Source organism: Thamnophis sirtalis, unplaced genomic scaffold (genome assembly GCF_051295495.1).
Source record: "Thamnophis sirtalis isolate CommonGarterSnake01/CBP01778 unplaced genomic scaffold, rThaSir2_p1.2 scaffold_5, whole genome shotgun sequence".
NCBI classification, from domain to species: domain Eukaryota; kingdom Metazoa; phylum Chordata; class Lepidosauria; order Squamata; family Natricidae; genus Thamnophis; species Thamnophis sirtalis.
In genome coordinates this window covers 53,417,709-53,440,923 of record NW_028261385.1, presented here as the reverse complement: position 1 = coordinate 53,440,923, position 23,215 = coordinate 53,417,709, and the positions used below count along the sequence as shown (strand labels likewise).

Below are 23,215 nucleotides of genomic sequence, written 5' to 3'. Positions count from 1 at the left end.
ATCTTAAAGCTATTGTTACAACACCCTCGCACCCCTAACCCTTTAGAAAAAAAACCTCTGGGGTCTTCAAACCTGACAGCTTTAAGACTTGTGGACTTCAACTCCCAGAATTCCTCCTCCAGCTCAGAAACTCTGGCAGTGAAGCATGCAAGTCTTAAAGCTGTCAAGTTACAAGATCCTTGCACCCATAACCCTTTAGGGAAAAAAAACACAGGGATCTTCAAACCTGACAGCTTAAGACTGTGGACTTCAACTCCCAGAATTCCTCCTCCAGTCATGTTGCGGCGACGTCATCTGCGTGGATCTGCTCCATCTTCGGGTTTTTTCACAGGGGGCAGGGCTGCCGCTGAAGATGCCGACGAGCCTCCTCCCCACCAGAATAACTCCTGCTGCCTCCCCCTCCTCCTCCAAGAGGACCACCACATTTGCTGCCCAGCGCTGCAGCCGAGGTGAAGCCGCCAAAGCTCCCGCAGGCGCCCCGCCCATGGCAGCGGCGGCGGTGCCTCCCCCTCCGCTCGGAACACCTCACCTAAGCAGGGGTGCTGGCGGGAGCTTTGGCGGCTTCACCTCAGCCGCAGCGTTGGGCGGCAAATCCGGCAGTGCTGTTGGGGGAGGAGGAGGCAGCAACAGATATTCCGTTCGAGCAGAAAGCAGGGCAAGGGATGGGAGGAAAGAAAAGAGCCTGAAGCGCCCGAAGCGATGGGCTTCCGAAAGGCGGAAAGCGGAGGGGGGGGGGAGATACCGGCAGGTCGGGCGTCCAGGAGAGCCATCTCGGTGCCGCCAAGGCAGGGGGGGGGACGCCAAGTGCTGGGCTGCCTCTGACTCGCCCTCTCCATGGCTCCCCAGGGCTGCAGCAAACCAAGCAACAAAGTGAGCTAGAAGGACTGCCGTTTTTTTTTAATATCTCTCCCAGTCTGGGGAAGTCCTTTGCGGGCGGTCAGTTCTAGCCGCCCGCAAAGGACTTCCCCACGTTTGCTTTGATAGAAATCTCTGCGTGGCAGTTAGAAACTGCTGCGCGGGAGTTTCTTGCCATGTGCGCGGCCGCGCAGCCGCGCACCTTAGAGGGAACAGTGGCTGTCAGATGGGGATGGGAATAAGGGTATGTGTGTGAGAGTGGCCAATGCAGTATAAGCACTGTGAGATTGGGGGAGACTGGTAGGTGGGATAGACTTTCCTGAGGAACTTGCTACCTTACCTGCTAGCTTCTCCATTACTTTCTCCCTGCAATCACAAACAACTTTACAATTTCTGCTGGCTTCCCAATTGATTTCTGGAAAGCTATCAGGGAACACTGGAAATGAGGATCACATGGGCTGATCTTGGCAGCCCAAAACAGTGCGAAGGTAGCAACAATGCAGTAGCACTGAATTGGCCACACCTTTCCAAATTTTTACTCCCACAGGAGTCATAAGTTAGTCCATTTGAGTTATCTTGATTCAAAATTGTTGCCCTATACCAGGGTAAACTGGCGGCCCATGAGCTGAATGCATCACACATAGGCCACACCTATCCTGCCTCCGCAAAGGCAACGAATGTCGTGGTACGTTGCAATATGTCACATGATGTGACACCTGTGCTCTATTCCTCCCAAATTCACTCAACTGAAGATTACAAACAAACATGAGAGTTTTAGTAATATATACACTCCCATCTATATCTTGTCTTCCAGAATTTAATACATTAAAATAAATTCAACCGGTTTTCATCTTCCTAAGACAGAGAAATAAATTGTGTCGTGATTCAAATATCAGTAAATAAATCAGCTTACTTAATTGGGTAATTAAACAATGAAGGCAGGCACCTAATTTTGGCTGTTTAAAAGCCTGCATTCATTTTGATATTAAAAGCATATCCCCACAGACACAAAAGAGAGCAAGTTAAGCCAACAGGCTAGAAACTGAGAGATTGTGAGTTCTAATCACACCATAAGCACAAAGCCAGCTGGATTTCCTTGAACCAGTCTCTCTCTCTCTCTCTCTCTCAGCCCTATGAAACAGAATTTGCAAACTACTTCTGAAAAACCTTGGCAAAATAACTGCAGGAACTAGTCCAGGCAGTCATCAGAAGTAAAGACAATCTGACTCAGAGGCATGAAGAAGAAAAAAAATACATATAAACTCACAAAACGATTGAACTCAGCTTTCTTCCTGAAAATTGCCTTTAGCATTGAAAGCTTTCTATTTTCTGTAAAGCAACATCAGACTATAAATGGATCCTGGTTAAATGATTCTAATTGCAGCATTGCTGTTTGAATCTAGCTATCTTTATAAGTGGCTGATATAAAAAGCTTAGCAGGAATTGGATCTGGGACGTGCTTTACCAAGAAATCCCAGTGTGGTAGCTAGATTCAGAAGTAAAAAATGCCCAGAAATAATCTAGTGGCAAACTACTTCTCTCGTGCTGCTGGAAATATGCCATGGCAATTATCAGGAGTTGAGATCACTTTGAGTCTTCATCTTTTTACTTCTACTTGTAAATAAATTGGTATAATTCAATATATTGCTAAAACAGGGGAGCTAGTATGCAGAGATAAGATTCTAAGTTCAGCCAATAATTCAGAGGATGCAGCTTTAAAAGCTGTTCACCAAAGTAAGGCTCTGGCATATTAAAAGTTCACTGAAACTGCTACATTACCATCTTTGGATAAGCATAAACAATATAATACTTGAGGGCAGGGGGAACAAAGAATTTCATTACTGAGACTTCAAAAAAGGACAAATTGATAGAGAAATATTGTGTCATACTCACTAAGTTTCAATCCATGCATTAACCATCAACTCTTGGCTCTAGTGAGAATTACACAAATTCTATACTCAAGTATATGGAAATGCAAAGAAAAAATGAATCATTAGTTTGCTTTTTGGTGTGCATTTTCATGTATGATGAATTTAATTTGAAAGTAAGAGTAGTAGAATACCACCATGTGTAGGCAGGCAATCTGTTGTCCTTCAAACGTTTTCAACTCTTAACTCACCAAATCCCTTGTTGTGCAATCTGTGACTAACATTCAAATATTTGAAAAGCACAAGATTGTCTTCCTTAGATATTCTGAACATCTTTTTTTTTCTAGACTAGTTGTAATTTATACTGCTTTAACACATACACCTACAAAGTTCAGAACAGTGCAATCAACAGTTTACCCTCTGATACTCTATGAAAGCAAGAGCTGAACTTCAAAGAAGTAGGATAGAAAGTATTGATGCTTTTGAACTTGAAAAAGATTTCTGACATAAGATAGACATAAGTCTATCTAAAAACTGCCAAGCAGCATCTGTAAAATCAAGGGTTTTCTGAAGGCTCAAGATAATTTCTCCAATTCTTTGGTGGCATGGACTTCTCCCAATCTTATATTAAAGTCAAACTCAAAAGTTCAACATATACAAAAAAGGTGAGTCATGCACAGGGTCTGAGCTGGTACTTGTATCCTGATCTTATCATGTTGAACTCAAGGGTTAATAATCCAGCAACCCCAGGTATAATTGATGTAACTGATAAAAGATTATTAGAATGGATAACCAAAAGGCGCATCATATTCTCCCCACATAAATTTTCTATATAACTTCTGTACCAATACCAATCGTTGCAGTATTGTATCAATAATGTATAAAACTGTACCAAAAGGATATTATGCAGCAGAGGAAGCATAAAGAAAAACAAGTAATCACATTTATTACTTAAATTGGAATTGTGTAATTTCTAATCTAAGAGTTTTATACAAAGAGTCCTGGATTTAAGAATGCTCACTCAGTGATCATTTGAAGTTATAACAGACCCAAGAAAAGCTACTAATAATTTGGTTTCAAGTTCCAACAGCTACTCCCCATATACTCATTGTGACCATGTTTTGGTACTTGGAAACTGGCTCACATTTATAGGTGTCTGCAAAATCCTGCAGCCATGTGATCATGACTTTTGAGGTTTTTGCCAGAAACCAGCATTTATTTCTGGTTTCTCATAGCAAACAATGAGTTCACTTAACAACTATGGGGTTCCCTTAATGACCACAGCACTGTCTTTATGACCCTTGCCACCTGTACATGTAGACATAGATACGAATACCAACCCTTTCATAGAACTTCTTCAATATAATCAAGGTTGCTGTGGAGGAAAGTCAAATTTCTTCAGGGTATCCTGACTTTCTATTATCATAGTTGCTGCTGTTTGGGTTTGTTTGTTTGTTTAATGTATTTGCCACCCATTTTGCTATTAAGTGGCTCTGAGCAGATTTACAAGATGAAAATGACAATATAATACGTTAAACAGTAAAATGATAATATTTGCTAATTTTAATGTTAATATTTATGTAAAGAAGGAACTAATGCAATGAGGTGGAAGAGGAGTTTCCTTTTAGTAAGTACTGTTTCTGCAAAGCCCTGTGATCATAAAACCATCTAAATCAGAAAGGAGAGTATCAGATGTTCTAGTTTCTGTATTTAGAAGTTTTCATAGTTACTGGACCTTGAAGAAACAGGGCTTTTTTTAAAAAAACAGCATTACGAACCATGAGCTCATGAGTTGCTCAGCCTTGATTGATAGCATAACACCAAACATTCATTTGTTTATGTTTGAAACAAGAATTATACTGTTCCTTTTGATCTTCACTAGGATAAGGCAACTACCATTGCAAAGGTTCTGCATCTGTTCCAAAATCAATATAAGCTCCCAGCAGTTTACCGTGACCCGTCAAAAGCGCGGACGCCAAAAGCGCGATCGACAAAATCGCGCCTTTGACGTCATCACAGCGCGACGAAAAAGATCGAAAAATTCAAATAAAAATTAATAAAAATTAAATTAAAGCAAGCCGATTCACATAAAGGTAAGGGTTAGGGTTAGGGTTAGGGTTAGGGTAAGGGTAAGGGTTAGGGTTAGCTTTAGAGCGTTAGCGTTAGCGTTAGCGTTAGGATAAGGGTTAGCGTTACGTTTTTCGTTACTTTAACGGTTAGGTTTAGGGTTAGGGTTAGGGTTAGGTTAAGAGTTAGGGTTAGGGTTAGGTTTAGGGTTAGGTTTGGGGGGGTTAGGGGAAGGTTTTAGCTTTATTTTCACATTTTTTCGATCTTTTTCGTCGCGCTGTGATGACGTCACAGCGCGCTTTTGTCGAGCGCGATTTTGTCCTACGCGCTTTTGTGGTGGAACCTCATTTTATCAAATCTATTTCGAGTTAGCATTTTAGGGATTGTTTACTTTACACCATCCCAATAACTCTGCAAGCATCTCTCTCTACTCCCACCCTCACCCCAGCAATAGCTCAGAAACTCATTGGGCTGCTGTAATATTAGAACTCTTTCTTTTCCTAAATTCCTCCACTATTAAGAGAGGAAGAATACTGGAAAAATCCTTCCTTTAACAATTACACAAATCATAGCCTCCAGAGCAAGATAATAAGCCCTACACAAACCCACCCAAAACTTTAGAAAAATGGGAAAATACAGGGCACTTGTATCTTTCCTGAGACTTCCTGATTTTATTGCAGCAGAAAACCATTAAACCACAGATTATAGACATGTTTCTACATCCAAGGTCTGTGAAATGACATACTTGGATCTTTTAGATATCATTAGACACCATCAAGCACTAAAAACATGATTCATTCACTATTTAGTAACGCTTTAGTTTGAATAATTACAACTCTCAAGGGATTCATTAATAAACTTAGCATTTTTTTCTCCAAAATTAAAAGGACACTTTTTCCATACTTTGTTTTAAATTAAAATGCTTTAAACACAAAGTTGCAAATCTGTCAGACATCTCAAAAAGAGAAAACAAGAACCATTCAGGACTTCAAATATAGGGCAGAATATAAAGCTTATTGTACTTTACTGCAACTTTAGTGTTTTTACAACTACCTGTGAAAACAGAGATTCAGCCCAAAGTAGCCTGTTTGATGTTTTAAATCAGATCCAGATCCAAATAGAGCTAGTATATTATGGGTTCCATTTTGTGGAATCACCTGATTACCTAAGGTGAGATTGGCTTCATCATTTATGTTTTATCTCCCCTGAGGCGAGGGAGATCACTCAAGACTTGATTATGTCAGTAAGGCTCCAGGGGACAGATGATCTAACTGGAACTGAGGAACTGAGGAGGGACTGAGGAGAATTTTCCTGACAGAACAATTAATCAGTGGAACAGCTTGCCTCCAGAAGTTGTGAATGCCCCAACACTGGAAGTCTTTAAGAAGATGTTGGATAGCCATTTGTCTGAAATGGGTTTCCTGCCTAGGCAGGGGATTGGACTAGAACAGTGTTTTTCAACCTTTTTTGTGCAAAGGCACACTTTTTTCATGAAAAAAATCACGAGGCACACCACCATTAGAAAATGTTAAAAAAATTTAACTCTGTGCCTATATTGACTATATATAAAGTGTTTTTCCCACGGCACACCTTACACCATGTCACGGCACACTAGTGTGCCACGGCACAGTGGTTGAAAAACACTGGACTAGAAGACCTCCAAGGTCTCTTCCAACTCTGCTATTGTATTGTATTGTAATGAGGTGGCCTCATCACTGTTAACTTCCTTTCATCTATTATTTTTTAATCTCAGTGCTTATAGTTTTTATATAAAGGTAATGATTTTTGATGTTTTAGTTTTATATGCCACCAAGTTACTTGCCATATAAGATGAGCCACTAAATAAATTAGGCAAATAAATAAAAGTTTTAGTCACAACATAATTTACAACACAATTAGCTGGTATCTAACAGCTAAATGCCTGGTCCACAATCATATGCAGTTATACTGCTTAGATCCTATTGATGTAAGGAATCTTTAAAAATAGAATTAAAAACTACAATTCAGCTGTTGAACTGTTGATTGCCATTATGCACAGGATATGTATTCACAATGATAAAAGCCAATCTAGATTTCTACAACCAGGTATCCATCCAGTTATGAGGAACCACAATTTCAACCAGTAGCTGTCTTCCTAATTGATTGTGGTATTTGCAGCTTCTTGAGGGTAAAAATCACCAGACTGGGGAAGCTTTTCATTTAACAGGTTACCTTGAACAATACAGATGTCAAATTTAAAAATGTGCTGTTCTCCCCTATTTCTGAAAATCCTACTAGCTTCTGGAAAACACAAACGCATGCTGCCTGCCTTCAGTTGATATTTCTATTAACAGTAGAATATTTAAAACAGTGAGATATTTTATTAGATTTTTATCTTATTTTCATACATAATAATCCCTTCTCCCATTTTCCCCATAATAATCTCTCCTATTTTCCCCGACAACAACAACCCTGTGAAGTGAGTTGGTGTGGATGAAATTGACTGCCTCAAAGTCGGGACTAGAACTCCGTCTCGAGGTTTCTAAAACCAGCACTTTAACCACTACATCAAACGGACTCTCCATATTGGCAGCATTTGGTTTTGAAGATCTAGCCCGCATTGTACTTCTACATAGGAGGAGCTTTCCCCTCCTTCCCTACTTTCTTAGTCCTATTCTTAGTTCCAGTGAAAAAGCGGACTGCGCAATATATAATATGCAACGTGGGGAACGCTCATAATGTACAACGAATTGTAATTAATCCCAAACCAGAGACTTAAACAAGGAAGAATTTGGCTTGAAAACGGAGACTTGACTGCTTATGAAAAGTCTCACCGTCAGCCAGCCAAAGCTTTGGGCGAGGACCACCCACTCGTCTCTTCTTAGTGAAAACATCAAACATTGTTAAACCCGAGGCATTCTCTCTCGCCCCCCCCACCTCCACCAACTCCTGCTGTGCCTCCAGCGCGCCAGGCATAGATAACCCCACCCCGTCGCTCCCCACCGGCCGTAGCATCCAAACCGCTTACTATGTGCTCCGCGGACACCAGAGATCCCAACGCATATGCCAACAATTTAAGTCCGAGGCTCTGGAGAGAGGAGGGAAGGGAAGGGAGGCGGGGCATCAGAAGAAAAGGAGGCGGTGCTGGAGACTTCGGGCCAATCGCTGTCGGGAAAAGGATCTAAGAGGCGGGCGGTGAGCGGGGGCAGCAGGGGAAGGAGTTCGCGTGGTGGTTTGCCAGGTGTGCTGGACTGGTGCCGTCAGCTTTTGATCCCGCGGCCGCTCCCGCGCAAACCAGCCGTTCATCCTATTAGGATGAGAGGAGCGGGGATCGGGGTCGGAGCTGCAGCTTTCCCAGAGCACAGACCCACTTCGTTCCCCACGAAGGCCTGAAAGATTCCGCTTTGATCTGATCAACGGGTTCGTCATTAAGGCTCTGCAAGACTATTTTTCGCTTTTGCTAGAGAGAGCACGATGAGTAACGTTAGATTGAGTAACCATCCGAAAAGGATTTTTCAATGATTTCTTTTGCAAAAGGAGTTGAAAACGTGGGTGTGATGCTTACCGAAATGGACATTCAGCCCATTCTTGTTTTTATCAGTTCCGTATCAGTTGGGAATGAGTCATGACTGAGCAATCTGACAATGGGAACACTCCTTATTTGCTCTTGTAGACCTTTTAAATTAATGTTGTAGTCAGTGCTCTCTTCTGTTTGCATATTCTTGTTTATGTGTCAGCTGCTAGATGTAGTACCTCTCACTATATATACAAAGACATGTTTGATTTGTAGGGTGCATATTTGTTTAAAAATGGTATTGGTGAACTATGGAGTAAAATAGAGGATTCTGCCCATCCAAAGCTTGTTCTGTACAGCATATTTTCCATATTAATATCAATAAATGTAAGCTATTCTCATGACAAGCGTATCTATGGTTTACTCAATTCAGTTTTAGAAAATTGCAAGACACAACTAGAAACCAACAAGGGTAGGGTTTGCATATCTAGGCTAAATTAGATGGTTAATTTACAACTGTGAATACATAGTGCATACAGTGAAAGACTCACACCTTTACAGTGGTTTAAATTTTATTAGGCTTGAGTGATATTATAAAGTGACCATTGTAGCAGACTGGAAAAATCTAAAGGGGACCTTTTTCTAATGGGGACTACCACAGAATCATTTGAAGATTGATATATTACAACTTTTGCTCAGGAACTCAAGCTGGGATATTAAAGCTTACTAGAGGTATTTTCAGATTAACATCGGTGTTGGAAAAACTCAGCAAAAAGGCAAAAATAATCTTAAGAAGCGTTGCCCTAGATATCACACACACTTGATGGTTTTCTCAAAAATATTACAGAAGTAGTTTGCCATTAACTTTTTCTCCTATTCCTTTGACTGAAAAGACTGGTACCAAGATATACTACTGAGACAGCTATTTTATGTATAGGCGCAAATCAGACTGGCAGCTGAAGTTTACATTATTCATCAATGGAAACAAATATTCATCACCTCCTCCCTATAGCAAGCTGGCTCAAGAGATACATGATAATACTATGTAACACATAGAAAATGGATGTATGTATGCACCCATAAAGGAGAATAGTTGTTGTTCCGGGTCTTTGGTGCTGAACTTGGTTGTTTTCTTGCAGAGGTTTCATTACCCAAACTAGATAACATCATCACTGCAAGTAAGGAATGCACTTTTCTCTGTACTTATACTCTAGTGCAGGGGTGTCATTCGCATCATCACGTGACATATTGTGACTTTTCCCTTCACTAAAACGGGTGTGGCAAGTACATGACACATCCGGACCATGAGTTTGACATCCTTGCTCTAGTGGCTTGCCCTATCAATGTTGGTGGGAATGGTTTTGGAGATTCTTTGATTGGGCTGATCATGTATAGCAATGTGTGATGGCTGCTTTTTAAAAATTCTGAAGGGTAAAGCAATCTAGGATACTAATTTTCAATATTAAGTTATCTGTAGGTTGCTGTTTTCAAAGCAGACCAGGAGTTGATTCAGACAAAAGTAATTTCTCCTTATATGAATGAAAGGGGCACTTGGGCCATGTGGTAAGCAGGACATTCTTTTATCTTCAAAATATTTGAGTTCTGGTCTCCTTAATTGCACAGCTAGTACAAATATGAATTATATTATAAAACATGGCATATCCTCAAATCATAATTTAAGAAACATTTATGGATCATTCATGGCATGGTATTGGTATTCCATGTCATGAGTTATCCATTAATTCTATGGAGAATTCTGTTTTATTCTATAACTTCTTTTAAACAGTATTAAGCTGATTTTAAGAAACAATGGATCCCATTAAAGTAATGAAAAATAAAGATATGATAATGTCAGGATAAATACAGGTAAATATTGGTATATAGTTCAACAGCAGCCCAGCACAAACCTGAGATATAGTGGGCCCCACAATATTGATGAAGTACAAAACAATACAAAAATTCTTAGATTTTAGTGTAAATCACAAGAAGGTTCTAATATAGTCAAAGTTAAAATCAGTAACCCCTAACCATTTGGGCACTAGGGACCCATTCCATGGAGAGAGGTTTTTCTACGAACCAAAGGGAACGTGGTTTCATGTGCTGCCTGCATCCCGCAGATGGGGCTTCGCTTGTTTGCATGGCCCATTTTCTGGCATGCTATGGCCCAATGCCAGTCGGAATGGGGGTAGGGAAGCATCTCTTGCATAAACATTAGAAATAGTGTTAGAAGTTTATTTTTCTGAAATTGTATACCATTTAAAAAGCAAACATTGAACAGAACTAATTAGCTAATGATAAATTTTATTTGGGGGTTCTAAACCTATGCATATGCTTTGTAATTTATTTTGTACACAGAGAAATGTACAGAATCATAATAATGGCAACTATAATATTGACAATTGCACCAGTCTTTCCTATTATTTTTTGAGCAGTTACTAGTGGTAGAATGCTTAAGCATTTGATTATTTTGCCTTGTTTTAAATTACAGAAGAAATAAATTGAACCTCTAATACGGTTTTAGAAAAATAGAAAATTTCAGTTACTTCATTTGGTACACTAACAAAAGAGAAGGGAGAAGTACATTAAGGAGAAAAACATTCTCTAGACACTAATTGGACAAAAGAGAGGCACGTAATATTTTAATATAACTTAAATCTTTAAGCCTTCAATTAAAGTGTTGAGCAACTATGCCATCATAAAAGTTGTACATGGTTGTTTGTGTAGGTATGTACTAAATACATGACAATCTTAAAAATATCAGATTAAGCTTATTCTTAATGAAAACACTAGTAGAACATCGTTCTAGTAAAATATGCAGAGCTTTACACAATATTGAAGTCTTAAACTGAGTGCAACTTATCAAAAAGTTTACTAAAGATTATAATTTTTCTCAAAACCCCAGGTTAAATCTAATATAAGGAGCTTGAATTACAAGTAAGCTAAACTCTTAAAACTTTGGTATAATTCGGATTTTGGATTTTGCAATTCAGATATAAAATTCAGTAAATTAGGCTTTATATACTAAGCATTAAATTATTTTTCCCACATTAATCTTCTGAATGAAATATGAAGGGCAACAGAATTAATTTTAATATTCTTAAATGAAATAAAGGGTTATAACACTAACATTTAACATCTCTTCCTAAATACTGGTACTAGCTATTATGTCAATGTAATTTTCCTACAAACATAGCAGAACATTACTGTTGTTGATGGCTCAGGCCCCCAAGTGTATACATATATCCTAAACAATTACAGGATTAGGCTATTAAACATATACTTTCTAAACAAGCAACTGAATATGTGCAACGGCTGTAAAGTGTATAAAGCTATTTTCTTACTTTAGGTCCATTCCTATATGTGGAATGGGCGTTAAGTGTATAAAGCTATTTTCACAGTGTCATTGTTGTGATTTAGCATTGCAATTTATATTCTTCCCACTGCATTACCTGCAAACTGACTCAAAAATTTTATTTTGCATCAAATAGCTGCACTAGCTATCTTAAAATGCTGCTATGTATTTCTCCTTTATAAGAATAGCGTAGGTTATTGCACAAATGTATTTTCAATTATGTTAACACTTGTTTCCTTACTTAATGCTTGCATAGAAATATCCTAAAATTACATTTAAAATGCTATATAAAAAGTAAGAAATGTTACTTTTAAAAGTAGTGTCCTGAGAATAGTACAAAATTAATTATACAAGCCCTTCACTTTTGTTTTATTTACAGCATCTATTCCCAGACAAAATCTGTTTCACATGAAATTGTATTGGCAGTTTTTCCACAAAAATATTTTAGTAAACTGTTTATAATTTGCATTTAAGTAATTTATCTCTAATCCAATTATTTTTTGAGACTTTTACATGAGTAAAATAAGAATCGTTCAAAATAATTACACTACATGGCCTATTTTAGCACATAGAAAATTTTGAAAGCTTTGTACATTTCGTATTTTGGTCAAAAAAAGTAAGTGTACATAATTATTACATTTTAACAAAAACAAATTTCAAATTCTTGATTTTGTAAAAAAATATAAATCTATACTATTTATCATACATTAGAAGAGTTTTCTTTTGCAACCTTTTCTTATTTTGTTTACTTCAGAACTGAAACTAAATACTATGATTTAAGTGCCAGCGGAAGAGTAAGCATGTTTGGATTAAAGGAAAACAAATTTACTGACAAAATAACATTATGTCAATTTCCTGTGTTTTACCAATGATTTAAGCATATTTTATAACCCCCATTCAGATTATTCAATTATCCTATGCAACATATACTTAAATTCAGTTTCATGAATTTTAAATGTTATGTATTATTTTTAAATATAATTCTTAAAACATCTGCAAGCTAGATATTTATACTCTATTTACCTATTTTAAATAAGAACTTGATTATATATATTTTCTTTATATCTCTTGGTTCAAGGAAAAGACTGCTATACTGATAGCAGTCATTCAAGCATGAAAAGTTCCGGCTTCCTGTGGGAGGAGCCTGTCGACGAGGAGCTCAACGAAGCCCCTCTTAAAGATCTGGTTTGTATATCTAATTAAGATCAATAGATATCATCCCTTTCTGGCAGAAAGGGACAGGCAGAAGCTCAGGTGTTAGGATTTATTCGTAGTTCATAGCCCTCTTCTTTTTTTTTTTTTTTTTGGGCTGCGAACAGAGAATGGATCCAGCGTAGCTGAGCTTTCCTCCAACCATTTCTTTACAGCTGCCTTTTTGCAGCACTAGACAGCCTCCCCCGCACTCAGGACTATGACAAATTGCTTTTAAGATAATACGAGCGGGTCACACCTCTGTGATGTGTGTGTGTGTTTTTTTTTAACTATCTAAATACCAGCCTTGTTTTTCCTTTGAACTTCTCTGCGCAATTGGGATACAAAATGGCGTTTTTACTGTGTTGGTGATTGATGACGTAATTAACTGGCTTTATTTCCCCGGAGACCGCTACTCATTAATGAGCAAAGTCCACAAATAATTTATTGAGAACTGGCCAGCTGAAGACACTGTTTATCTGTCTATTCTCAGATTTTATCTATAATGCCTCCCAAGTCTAAACAGGCAAAAAAACCCTCCCCCCTTGTGCCTAAATCGCTGCCTTTGTCTCCTACGCCATCTACTGGAGATTTCTTGACACAGGAGCTTCTCTCCCAAATAATTAATGGCTTTAGAAAAGAAATTCAAGAATTTGTGTTGGATTTATGCGATAAAATACATGCCAAAATTGCCCAGATGAATGCGAATGTGTATGAAGTCGCGTCTACTTTAACAGATTATGTTGAAGTAATGGAGACGAAATTGGAATCTCTGGAGAGGGCTAATCTTGATTTGTCTTCTAATATTCAAGCTTTACAACAAGAGATTATTAATAATCAAACACAACTTACAATGATAAATTATAATACAAAGGCGTTTGCAATACGTGTAAGAGGATTGCCTGAAAGGAAAGGAGAGAGTTTGAAACAGACTTTTGTAGAAGCTTTCAGCCAACTGGTGGGAGGCCCAGGACTTAATTTTGATTGGAATATTCGAAAAATCTATCGCCAGAATTCGCATGTGGCGGAGCAACGACAGCTTCCAAGAGACATAATTATATATTTTTTCACAAGAGAATCCAGAAATGCGATTTTACAAAAGTTTTATAAAACCAGGCTCCGAATTGAGAACCACGATTTGCTCGTCTTTAAAGATATTCCGCTTCAGATGCTCCACGCAAGGAGAAGTTATACTTTTTTAACCCAAGAACTCAGAAAACGTCAAATAAAGTATAAATGGGAGGCTCCAGTTGGAATTACAGTTACATTTGAAAAGCAAAGATTTCGTATTAATTCTGTTTCGGAAGCTTGGGACTTTTATTATAAAACTCTGAAGGCGGGGCTTCCTGACTCACCCGGAAATGCGGAAGAACAAGGTGAAGGAAAGACAAGCAGCAACTCATTTGACTACAAGAAGGAGGGAGTTACTCTCCCCCTACTGGAGAGGCAGAAGAGCGGAAACTGAGCATTCAGTTATATCTTCAAAGCAGCGGGACACGTGGTTATAAGGCAGAGGGTTGCCTTTTCTTCCCGGAAGGACAGAAGAGTAAAGAATACAGACCCAGTGATGTTTTTAAAATACTTTCTAAGCTTTTGGACTGATTAAAACTTTAGGATTTCTGTTTGGTATGAAATGGTAAAGCTGTGTACTGATACGGGACTTTTACAAGATTTATTTGAGTTTAAATCCGAACTGCGCACGAAGTGTTTTCTGTGAGGATAGCGGGGACTAAGATTTATTTGAATCGCGGTTTGGGGTGAATGGAGTGTGGAACAGAAAGGAAGGTGGATTGGGATATTGATGAAGGAATCTTGGGATTGAACGAACTGGTATGAATTTTGGGCATATGTTTTATGAATCTACAAGTCTGAAGTATAATATAAAAAGCTCAGGATTTTAAAGTGAAGAGCGAGATCCTAATCTTATGCAATCTGGGCTAGGGAGGAATAGAGACGTGAAACGAAGGATAGGAAGATGAGCAGCGAAAATATGAAGATAAATTGATTTTTGTATAAACTAATATGTGAATATAAGCTTAAGAAAGACTATCTGGAGACTCTATAGGAAGATCGGGGTAAATATCAAAGAACTAAGGGACGAGGACAAAATATAAATGGAATGATTTATACTGTTTAAAATTTGAAGAATAATGGGAGGCTGAGCATAATGCAAAAGAGTTTTTAATTTTACTTTATTTACTTTTTTGTTTTTGTTTTCTTTTTCGGAGTGTTCTTTTTATTTTATTTTCATTATTATTGTTAATAAGATACTTTGAAGGTGAATGGTACTGAACTGTGCCGGGCGTGTGACCTGGGAAGTCGGAGGGGGTTAGGGAGGGGGGTTTATTGGGGGTGGGTGGGTGGGTGGAGATATAGCTTCAATATATAGAAGAATACACTTGTATACTGCTATTCCTTATCTTTTCTTTTCATTTTTCTCTTTTTTTTTTTTTCTTCTTATTGCTTTTTTCTTTTCCCTTTTTTTTTCTGGGTGTAAGGAATAGAGAAATGCACCACAGTGAGAAGCAGAGGAAAAGAAGAGGGAGAAGTAGGGAGGGAGGAAGAGGGGAATGTAAGGAGGATGAGAGGGGAAGGAGGGTGAGAAAGGCGAGAAAGGAAGATAGGAGGGGAAAGGGAAGTAGGAGGGGTGATTGCTGGAGGGAGAAAGGAAAGTTGGAGAGGGAGAAGAAGGGATGTGTGAAAGTGATAGGTGGGGTTTTCGGTTGGGGGTGTTTTTTTTTTTTTGTTTGTTTGTTTGTTTGTTTGTTTTTTGTTTTTCTTACGATTATAATACCAATATCCAGTATATAAGTGAATGTACAAAATTGAAAAAAAAAAAAAAGCATGAAAAGTTCCAACACAAACTTTTATCTTTCAATTCTTCACACTAAAGACCGAGTTCAAGTTGTAAAAGTGAACAAACTAGATCTCAGGAAAATATCACCAATGGTGGCTCATCTAGTAGCATTTCTTCCTATAGCAAATCTCAGTATAGCATGGGTATCTGCTTATGTCAAGTATGTTTATTTTACACGAGTACAACCCATATACAGTTAGAATAAGGAATTTGGCAACTGATTGTTGTGTCAGGCTAAAAGAGATGATATTATAAGGCTTCTTTAAGAAATGGTCTCTAGAAATTAAGTGATAAAGACCATGCTCAACCACATGGAATGAGGCATTATCAATTAAGAACAAACAATACTCAACAAAATACATAATAAATATTTACTGAATCATCAAAAACTATTCTTATGCAGAATAAGAAGGAACTTGCTAACCTTTAAGGCATTAGTGCATTAAGGACTATATCTCCAAATAAAATAAATATAAACACCAGGAAATATTACTATAGGGCTACCTGTACAATTATGCTTGATAATATTCTATAACATTTTACAAGTGCTAACAGCACTTCAGAACACATATTTCACACCAGTTTTCAACACTTCACCAAATGAATTAAATCGATCAGGCAAAATTCTCATCTTCACTGTCCCATCAGCTCCACAGGAAAATATGTGATTTGCTGGTCCTGTCTCAATCTGCATGACACCTGTCCCAAGATTTCTGAAAATAGATTGTCTAGAATGTTCATTGAGGAAAGTATGAAGAAGACTGAAATTTGACAGACTCCATACCTAAAACACAAACAGAAAGAGAAAAATGGATTGTGATTTTGAGTTGATCTCCCTAAGTTTGATCAATATGCTTCAATTATGTAAACACTCAGATGCTTTAGTTACGGTTTTATTATAAGTTTAATTAAGAATGAAAATTAAAGATGAATATTTAAATAAGTATTTTAAAAGGCTAAGAATAAAAGAGTTTAGAACACATTTTAAATAGGACATGTACCTGTCTTACCAAGTTAGATAGGGTGGGCACAATCCTAGCCCTGTCCCTTAAATATTGGCATCTTATGGGAGCTAGGAAGCATGCCATTTTTGTTGGAGTTCCTGTCCATGAAGTTCAGCAGGCTCTCCTCCCCTCCCCAAGCATTGGGATAAGGTGAGTGCATATTAGATGCTTGACTTGAAGCCAGATTATTGTTTGTAATGTATTTGTTTTTATAGTTTTAATAAGGCTATTATATTATTTTAACTTTTGATTGGAAACTGCCCAAAGTTTGTTATAAAGTGGACAGTTATATAAATATTTAAATAAAATAAATAGTTCTCAAGAATGTTATAATGAATATAGAAGAAACTGCTCTTATACAAATGAACAAGATGGAGTTTTGTAATGTAATGACCTTGATATTTCCTTCTGCAGATCCTGTAACAAAATATTCTTCTGTAGGATCTACAGCAATTGCTTTAACTGGAGAATCATGACTTTGGAAAAACTGTCTCTGTTGCTTTTGACGAAGATCTATTAAGCAGGTATAGCCTCTTCTTCCACCAGATATTAATAGCTGGTGTTTGGGTGCATATGCCAAAACAGTTGCTCCAGTATCATGACAGGTGAATGCTGAAATACAAAAAAAAATATTAAAAGAAATTATAATGTAAATAATATTCTATTACTATTGAATATGTTTGTTATATAATACTCTTAAATAAAGCCTCAGTACTGAATTATTGTATGAATCAACTTGATTTTGAATTAGATCAGTGGAAAACATTTGTTAAAAATGTAGACAAAACTCTCCTTTTTACCTTGACTATTTATAGATCTTTTGAAACCACCTCATTCCATACATATGTGCTAGAAGTTTGTGAATCCATTTGAATTTTCAATATTTCTGCATAATAATTATCTAAATGTGATCTGGTCTCCATGCAAGTCCTAACACTATATAATAGGAACACCATAAAACAAATGAGTCAAAACCATTATATTATTCATTTATTTATTGAGGAAAATGTTCCAATGCTGCTTTGTGGCAAAAGTAAGCAAATCTCTCAGAATATCAGTTCAGTTGAAGGGGAAATTAGAGCCAGGTGTTTCAGTCAATGGGATGATGCTCAAGGGTGAATGTGGGCAGAACGTGCCATCTTGCCACAACCAATCGCCATGGCCAAGTCGCTGCGGGACAACTCACAGAAAGACAATTTAACAATTCAATGTAATTATTTAAAATAAAAAAATAATTTTTGTCATTCAAACCTGAACATTGGGTCCTATCTAACAAAATGAAATGCAATGGTGAAAAAAGTAAGGTTCTACATTTAGGCAAGAAAATCCAAATGCAACAGTATAGTACAGGTGGTAACTGGCCATTTTTAGTAGTAATAGTAGTAATTGTGAGAGGGATCTTGGAATCCTGTGAACAATCACTTAAATATGAGCCAGCAGTGTGCTACAGCTGCCAAAAAAGTCAACACAGTCCTGGGCTGCATTAACAGAGGGATAGAATAAAGATAATTTGAAATGTTAATACCACTTTATAATGTCTTGATAAGACCACACTTGGAATATTACATCCAGTTTTGGTCACTACAATGTAAAAAGGATATTGAGCAAAAAGCAACAAAGATGATTAGGGACTGGAGGCTGGAATTGGGTATGCCTAGTTTAATGAAAAGAAGGACTTGGGGTGACATAATAGCAGTTCCAATATCTAAGGAGTAGCTATAAAGAAGAGGGAGTCAAGCTATCCGCCAAAGCACCTGAAGGCAGAAAAAGAAGCAATGGATGGAAATTAATCAAGAGAGAAACAACGTAGAATTAAGGAGAAATTTCCTTAGAACAATTAATCAGTGGAACCACTTGCTTTCAGAAGTTGGGAATGCTCAAACACTGGAAGTTTTAAGAAGAGATTAGACAACCATTTGTCTTAAACAGTGTAAGGCTTCCTGTCTGAGCAGGGGGTTGGACTAGAAGACTTCCAAGGTCCCTTCCAACTCTGTTATTCTGTTACTTCAAGGAAAAGTCCCATAGCAAGATGTTTATTTCTATAAACTAGCACAACTTTCATTATGGCCTAGTTCACAAAACATGTTAAAGGTATACTATGGTAACATTCAGTATATTGTCTAAACAAAACACATCTGATATGAGGTCATAAGCCATAAATTGTAGCCATGTTATTTATTCATCTACTTTGTATTTATTCAACCAATTTATATAGCTTACATAAATTATATAAGTTTATTCTTGGGTGAGATATATTGTCATCGTTTACCATGTTATCAAAACCTGGACTATTTTGAGAGCTGTTCCAAATTTAAAAACTTCTACAGTGACTCAAAAAATATTTCATGTGAGGTTGAGACAACTTCAAATTCAAAAGCATGGTTTTGAGTTCCAAATGTTTCAAATTTTGAAAGTTTTTATATATTCCTTATTTAGCATTACTGTATATGTACACAAAAATGGATAGCTCTTTTATCAAATTTCAACTGCATGTACAAGTGCATAATGTTATATTAGCAAAATGGCTAATTCTACCCAAAATCTTATTTCTCAATAGGGAGTTGAAGTATAATTTAAGATTTTAAATCTTAAAACTTATAGTTTTATGTTTGTGTATATACTAGTTAAACTTACCATGAACCAAGCTACTAGAAGGGGCAACCAAAGTATCCCACAGACAAATATTTCTAAAAGGAAACAAACACAGGAATAGTAATGTATCTAATGATATCATGATAAAGAACAAACTGAATTAGTAATTAGAATTTAAAAAGCAACAAACAAGAGCAACAATTCCTTTGAAATTATCTGAAACATTTTATTTTTATTTTATTGGAAAGAAGTAATATCTATATGATTTTTTAACCTCTAACATCTAATGATTTCTACTCAAATATTTTTATAGAAATTGCAGTTTGACAGTAACCCTAGAACTATATAAAGAAAATATAATGTTTGGAGAGTATAATGCTAATATAATGCTTTCAAATATAGGTAGTTCTAGAGTTACGATCATAATTGTGCTTCATATTTATGTTAAGTGAGTTTTGCCCTTTTTTATGACCCTTCTTGCCATAGTTGTTAAATGAATCATTGCAGTTGTTAAGTTAGTAATATGGTTGTTAAATGAATCTGGCTTCCCCATTGATTTTGCTAGTCATAAGGTCACAAATGGCGATCATCTGATCCTAGGACACAGCAACGATCTTAAATATAAACCAGTTGCCAAGCATCTTAATATTGATCATATAATTAGGAAGATGCAGCAAAGGTCATGAGTGTGAAAAAATCTCATGTCACTTTTTTTAGTGACATTTTAACTTTGGTCACTAAATGAACTGTTGTAACTTGAGGGCTACCTATAATATGATGCAGATATAGCAGAAAAGATTATACAGGGCGGGGCATAACCTTTTCCTAGGGGGTCACAGCAACACTTGTAATAACAACACAAATAATTCATACACCATTCGAAAGCCCATCAAAAACTGAGTTTATTGACACGATTTAATAGTCAGTATGACTACCATTAGCCCTTCGAACAGCATTCAAACGAGGTGGATAAGAACACAACAAATCTTCAAACAGTTCCGTTCGATTTTCCAGATTTTTCAACACAGTTTCCAAATTCATTCTCAAAGTTTCAACCGAATATCGATTTTGACCTTGCTCCTGAATCATCAGAGCTTCCACTTCATCCTTAATTATGGCCCCAATGTTCTCTGCCGGATTGAGATCTGGCGAATTTCCCGGCCAGACGTCATTGCCCCAAAATTCGACATTGTTTTCCTTTAACAATTGCTGAGTCGCATTTGCACGCATGCAAGGAGCTTTGTCATGAAGAAAGACAGCCTCACCAACCACCAAGACATTGTCTGGATCACTGAGAAATGGAATGACATTCTCCAATAAAATTTTCTCACGGAAATAACTGCCATCCCAGGATTCCCCTTTATCCTTCAAAACCCAATGCAGTTTCTTGGCTGTGAAAATGACGAAAATCCCGATGCAAGTCGGATTGCGAACGATTTGTCGATATCGTTCATGTTTGGCGATGTCGTTGACGTCTTTAGCCCAAATTCGATCGTTCTGGAAATTCGGTTTTCGAATGGCATAAACGAAGAATTCGTCAGATGGCGCCAAATGAAGAAAATCTTCCTCGGTCCATTCAGACAACCAATCGCACAACCAAAGCCGATCTTGAACGTGTGTTTGAGTTTTCAATGGTTTGCAAATGACGTGGAATGGCTTCAAACCTTCTCGTTCTCGATATCGGCCGATTGTCCTTTGATCAACTCGTTTTCCACGAATTTGAAGGATTTCTTGGGCCACTTTTCGGTTTCCTTTTCGTTGTTTGCGACTGCCAGTTGCAATGATGGCTTTGCTTTCTTGGGACAGTTGCAGAGGACGCCCTTCTCCAAATTTTGTGAAACATTCTTGGGCTGTTTTGTTCCAATTATCAGTAACCCAATCCGGATGACGTTTCAATTTGTTTGCAATCCATTTTCGATTGATAAACGTCGCTCCAGCATCGCGAGCCTCTCGAAAGGCAATGCATTTTATTCTGTCAATGATCCTTTGTTCTTCTGAATCGAATTTTCCAGCCATTCTTAAAGCAAATTTAACATTTAATAGCTCATTCAATTCAGTTTTTTATGGGCTTTAAAATGAGGTGTCGCGGAAGTTGTAAACTGCTGTCGATCTTGCTGTGACCCCCTAGGAAAAGGTTATGCCCCGCCCTGTACTTCAAATCAAAGCTATTGAATATAGATACAATATTTATTATTACAATTAATTGCATAGTCAGTCAAAGATTTAGACTAGAGATGGCATTTTTATCCATCTTTCAAGTCTTTCCCAAGGGATACACAAATATTATTACTGTTATTATTACACAAAAATATGAAGTCATAGCTGCTGGTTCTTTAGCTGATTTTGGTCTTCACATGTATAGAGTTCTTCCCAAAAACTTAGAATGTTGTAATGATCAGCGTAGTACAGGTGGTCCTGGACTTTCAACAATTCATTTAGTGACCGTCTGAAGTTACATCATTGAAAAAAGTGTCTTATGACCATTTTTCACACTTATGACCATTGCAGCATCCTGATGTTCATGTGATTTACATTCAGATGCTTGACAACTAGTTCATATTTATGACAGTTGCATTCTCCTGGGCTTAAGTGACCATTTTTTGTGACCTCCTGACAAGCAAAGTCAATGGTGAAACCAGATTCACTTAATAACTGTGTTATGAATTTAATAACTGTAGTGATTCATTTAACAAATGCAGCAAGAAAAGTTGTAAAATGGGGAAAAACTCATTTAACAAATGTTTTACTTAGCAACATAAATTCTGGGCCTTGCTTTCCCTTACAACAAGCCTAGATTAAAAGCTACATGACACTTCTAAACAATATCAGAGTGGGAGCCATCCAAATCTCAGGGGTAACCTTGTTGCAAAGGTTAGACACTACTACTGAGAAGATATGCTTCTGGGGTCCTAAGAGATGATACCCTTCATTTGAAGGAACCTGTAGTATGTCAACGCTGCAGGATCAAATTAAGCAGACAGGTCTTATGGGGGAGGGGGCATTCCTAAAGGTCCTATGCCCTGCAGTGCTTTATAAGAAACAAGTAAAACAAAAATGGACTGTATCTAATGTAATTTTTTAACTTAATATATGCAATTTCTACTTTCATGTCACGGCACACTTGCTTCTTGCTCAATCTAAAAAGCTGTTCTCCACAGAATAGTATGGTATAAAAAGGAATGAAAACTGGGAAGAATTTTTTTTGTACAAAATCACTACAGTACTAGATAAGCAAAGTAACTGATCACTTTTTATTTATATAGAGTTTATTGGTATGATCTTGAAGAAATTTTAATACCTGTTGTCAGTAGATAACCCGGCAGTAGCTATCAAAGACGAAGAACTGATGAAAACAAAATCACTAGCCGTTTTATTATGGCATTGCCATGTCTGAAAATATCAAGGAACAATAAATATAGTAAAGCAACAAACATATGGCTAATTTAACATTAGGGCTTATTTACTTAGAAATACAATAAATTAATTTCAGATTGAAACTTGCAACAGTATATTTAGCAGTACACTTTTTTTTTCATAGAATAGCAGAACCTTCAATTCTGTTAGTAACTGAATCTTAATCCCTAGTTTATAGATTGTGCAGGTAGTCCTTGATTTACAACAGTTCACTTAGTGACTATTTGAAGTTATAATGGCACTGAAAAAGTGACATGACCATTTTTCACACTTATGACCATTGCAGTATCCTGATGGTCATATAATTTATATTCAGATGCTTGGCAACTAGTTCATATTTATGACAGTTGCATTCTCCTGGGCTTAAGTGATCATCTTTTGGGAACTTCTGACAAGCAAAGTCCATGGGGAAACCAGATTCACTTAACAACTGTTTTACTAATTTAACAACTGCAGTGATTCACTTAATAAATGTGGCAAGAAAAGTTGTAAAATGGAAAAAACTCACTTAACAAATGTTTC

At 37.2% G+C, this 23,215-nt stretch overlaps 2 protein-coding genes across 2 annotated transcripts in view; both read right to left on the bottom strand.

The window, feature by feature from the left end:
- The window catches only part of TNFAIP8 (TNF alpha induced protein 8), a 29,505-nt gene extending 21,663 nt beyond the window's left edge, over window positions 1-7,842 (bottom strand). Inside the window, exon 1 of the mRNA XM_014059190.2 lies at window positions 7,798-7,842. Coding sequence (XP_013914665.2) covers window position 7,798 — 1 coding nt within the window. The 5' untranslated portion in view covers window positions 7,799-7,842. The remainder of the gene's footprint in view (window positions 1-7,797) is intronic.
- Window positions 7,843-15,829: 7,987 nt separating this feature from the next.
- DMXL1 (Dmx like 1) overlaps window positions 15,830-23,215 on the bottom strand; it is an 84,153-nt gene continuing 76,767 nt past the window's right edge. Inside the window, exons 43-46 of the mRNA XM_087715836.1 lie at window positions 22,578-22,669; window positions 19,322-19,374; window positions 17,082-17,299; window positions 15,830-16,467 (exon numbers count right to left, since the gene is read on the bottom strand). Coding sequence (XP_087571962.1) covers window positions 16,243-16,467; window positions 17,082-17,299; window positions 19,322-19,374; window positions 22,578-22,669 — 588 coding nt within the window. The 3' untranslated portion in view covers window positions 15,830-16,242. The remainder of the gene's footprint in view (window positions 16,468-17,081; window positions 17,300-19,321; window positions 19,375-22,577; window positions 22,670-23,215) is intronic.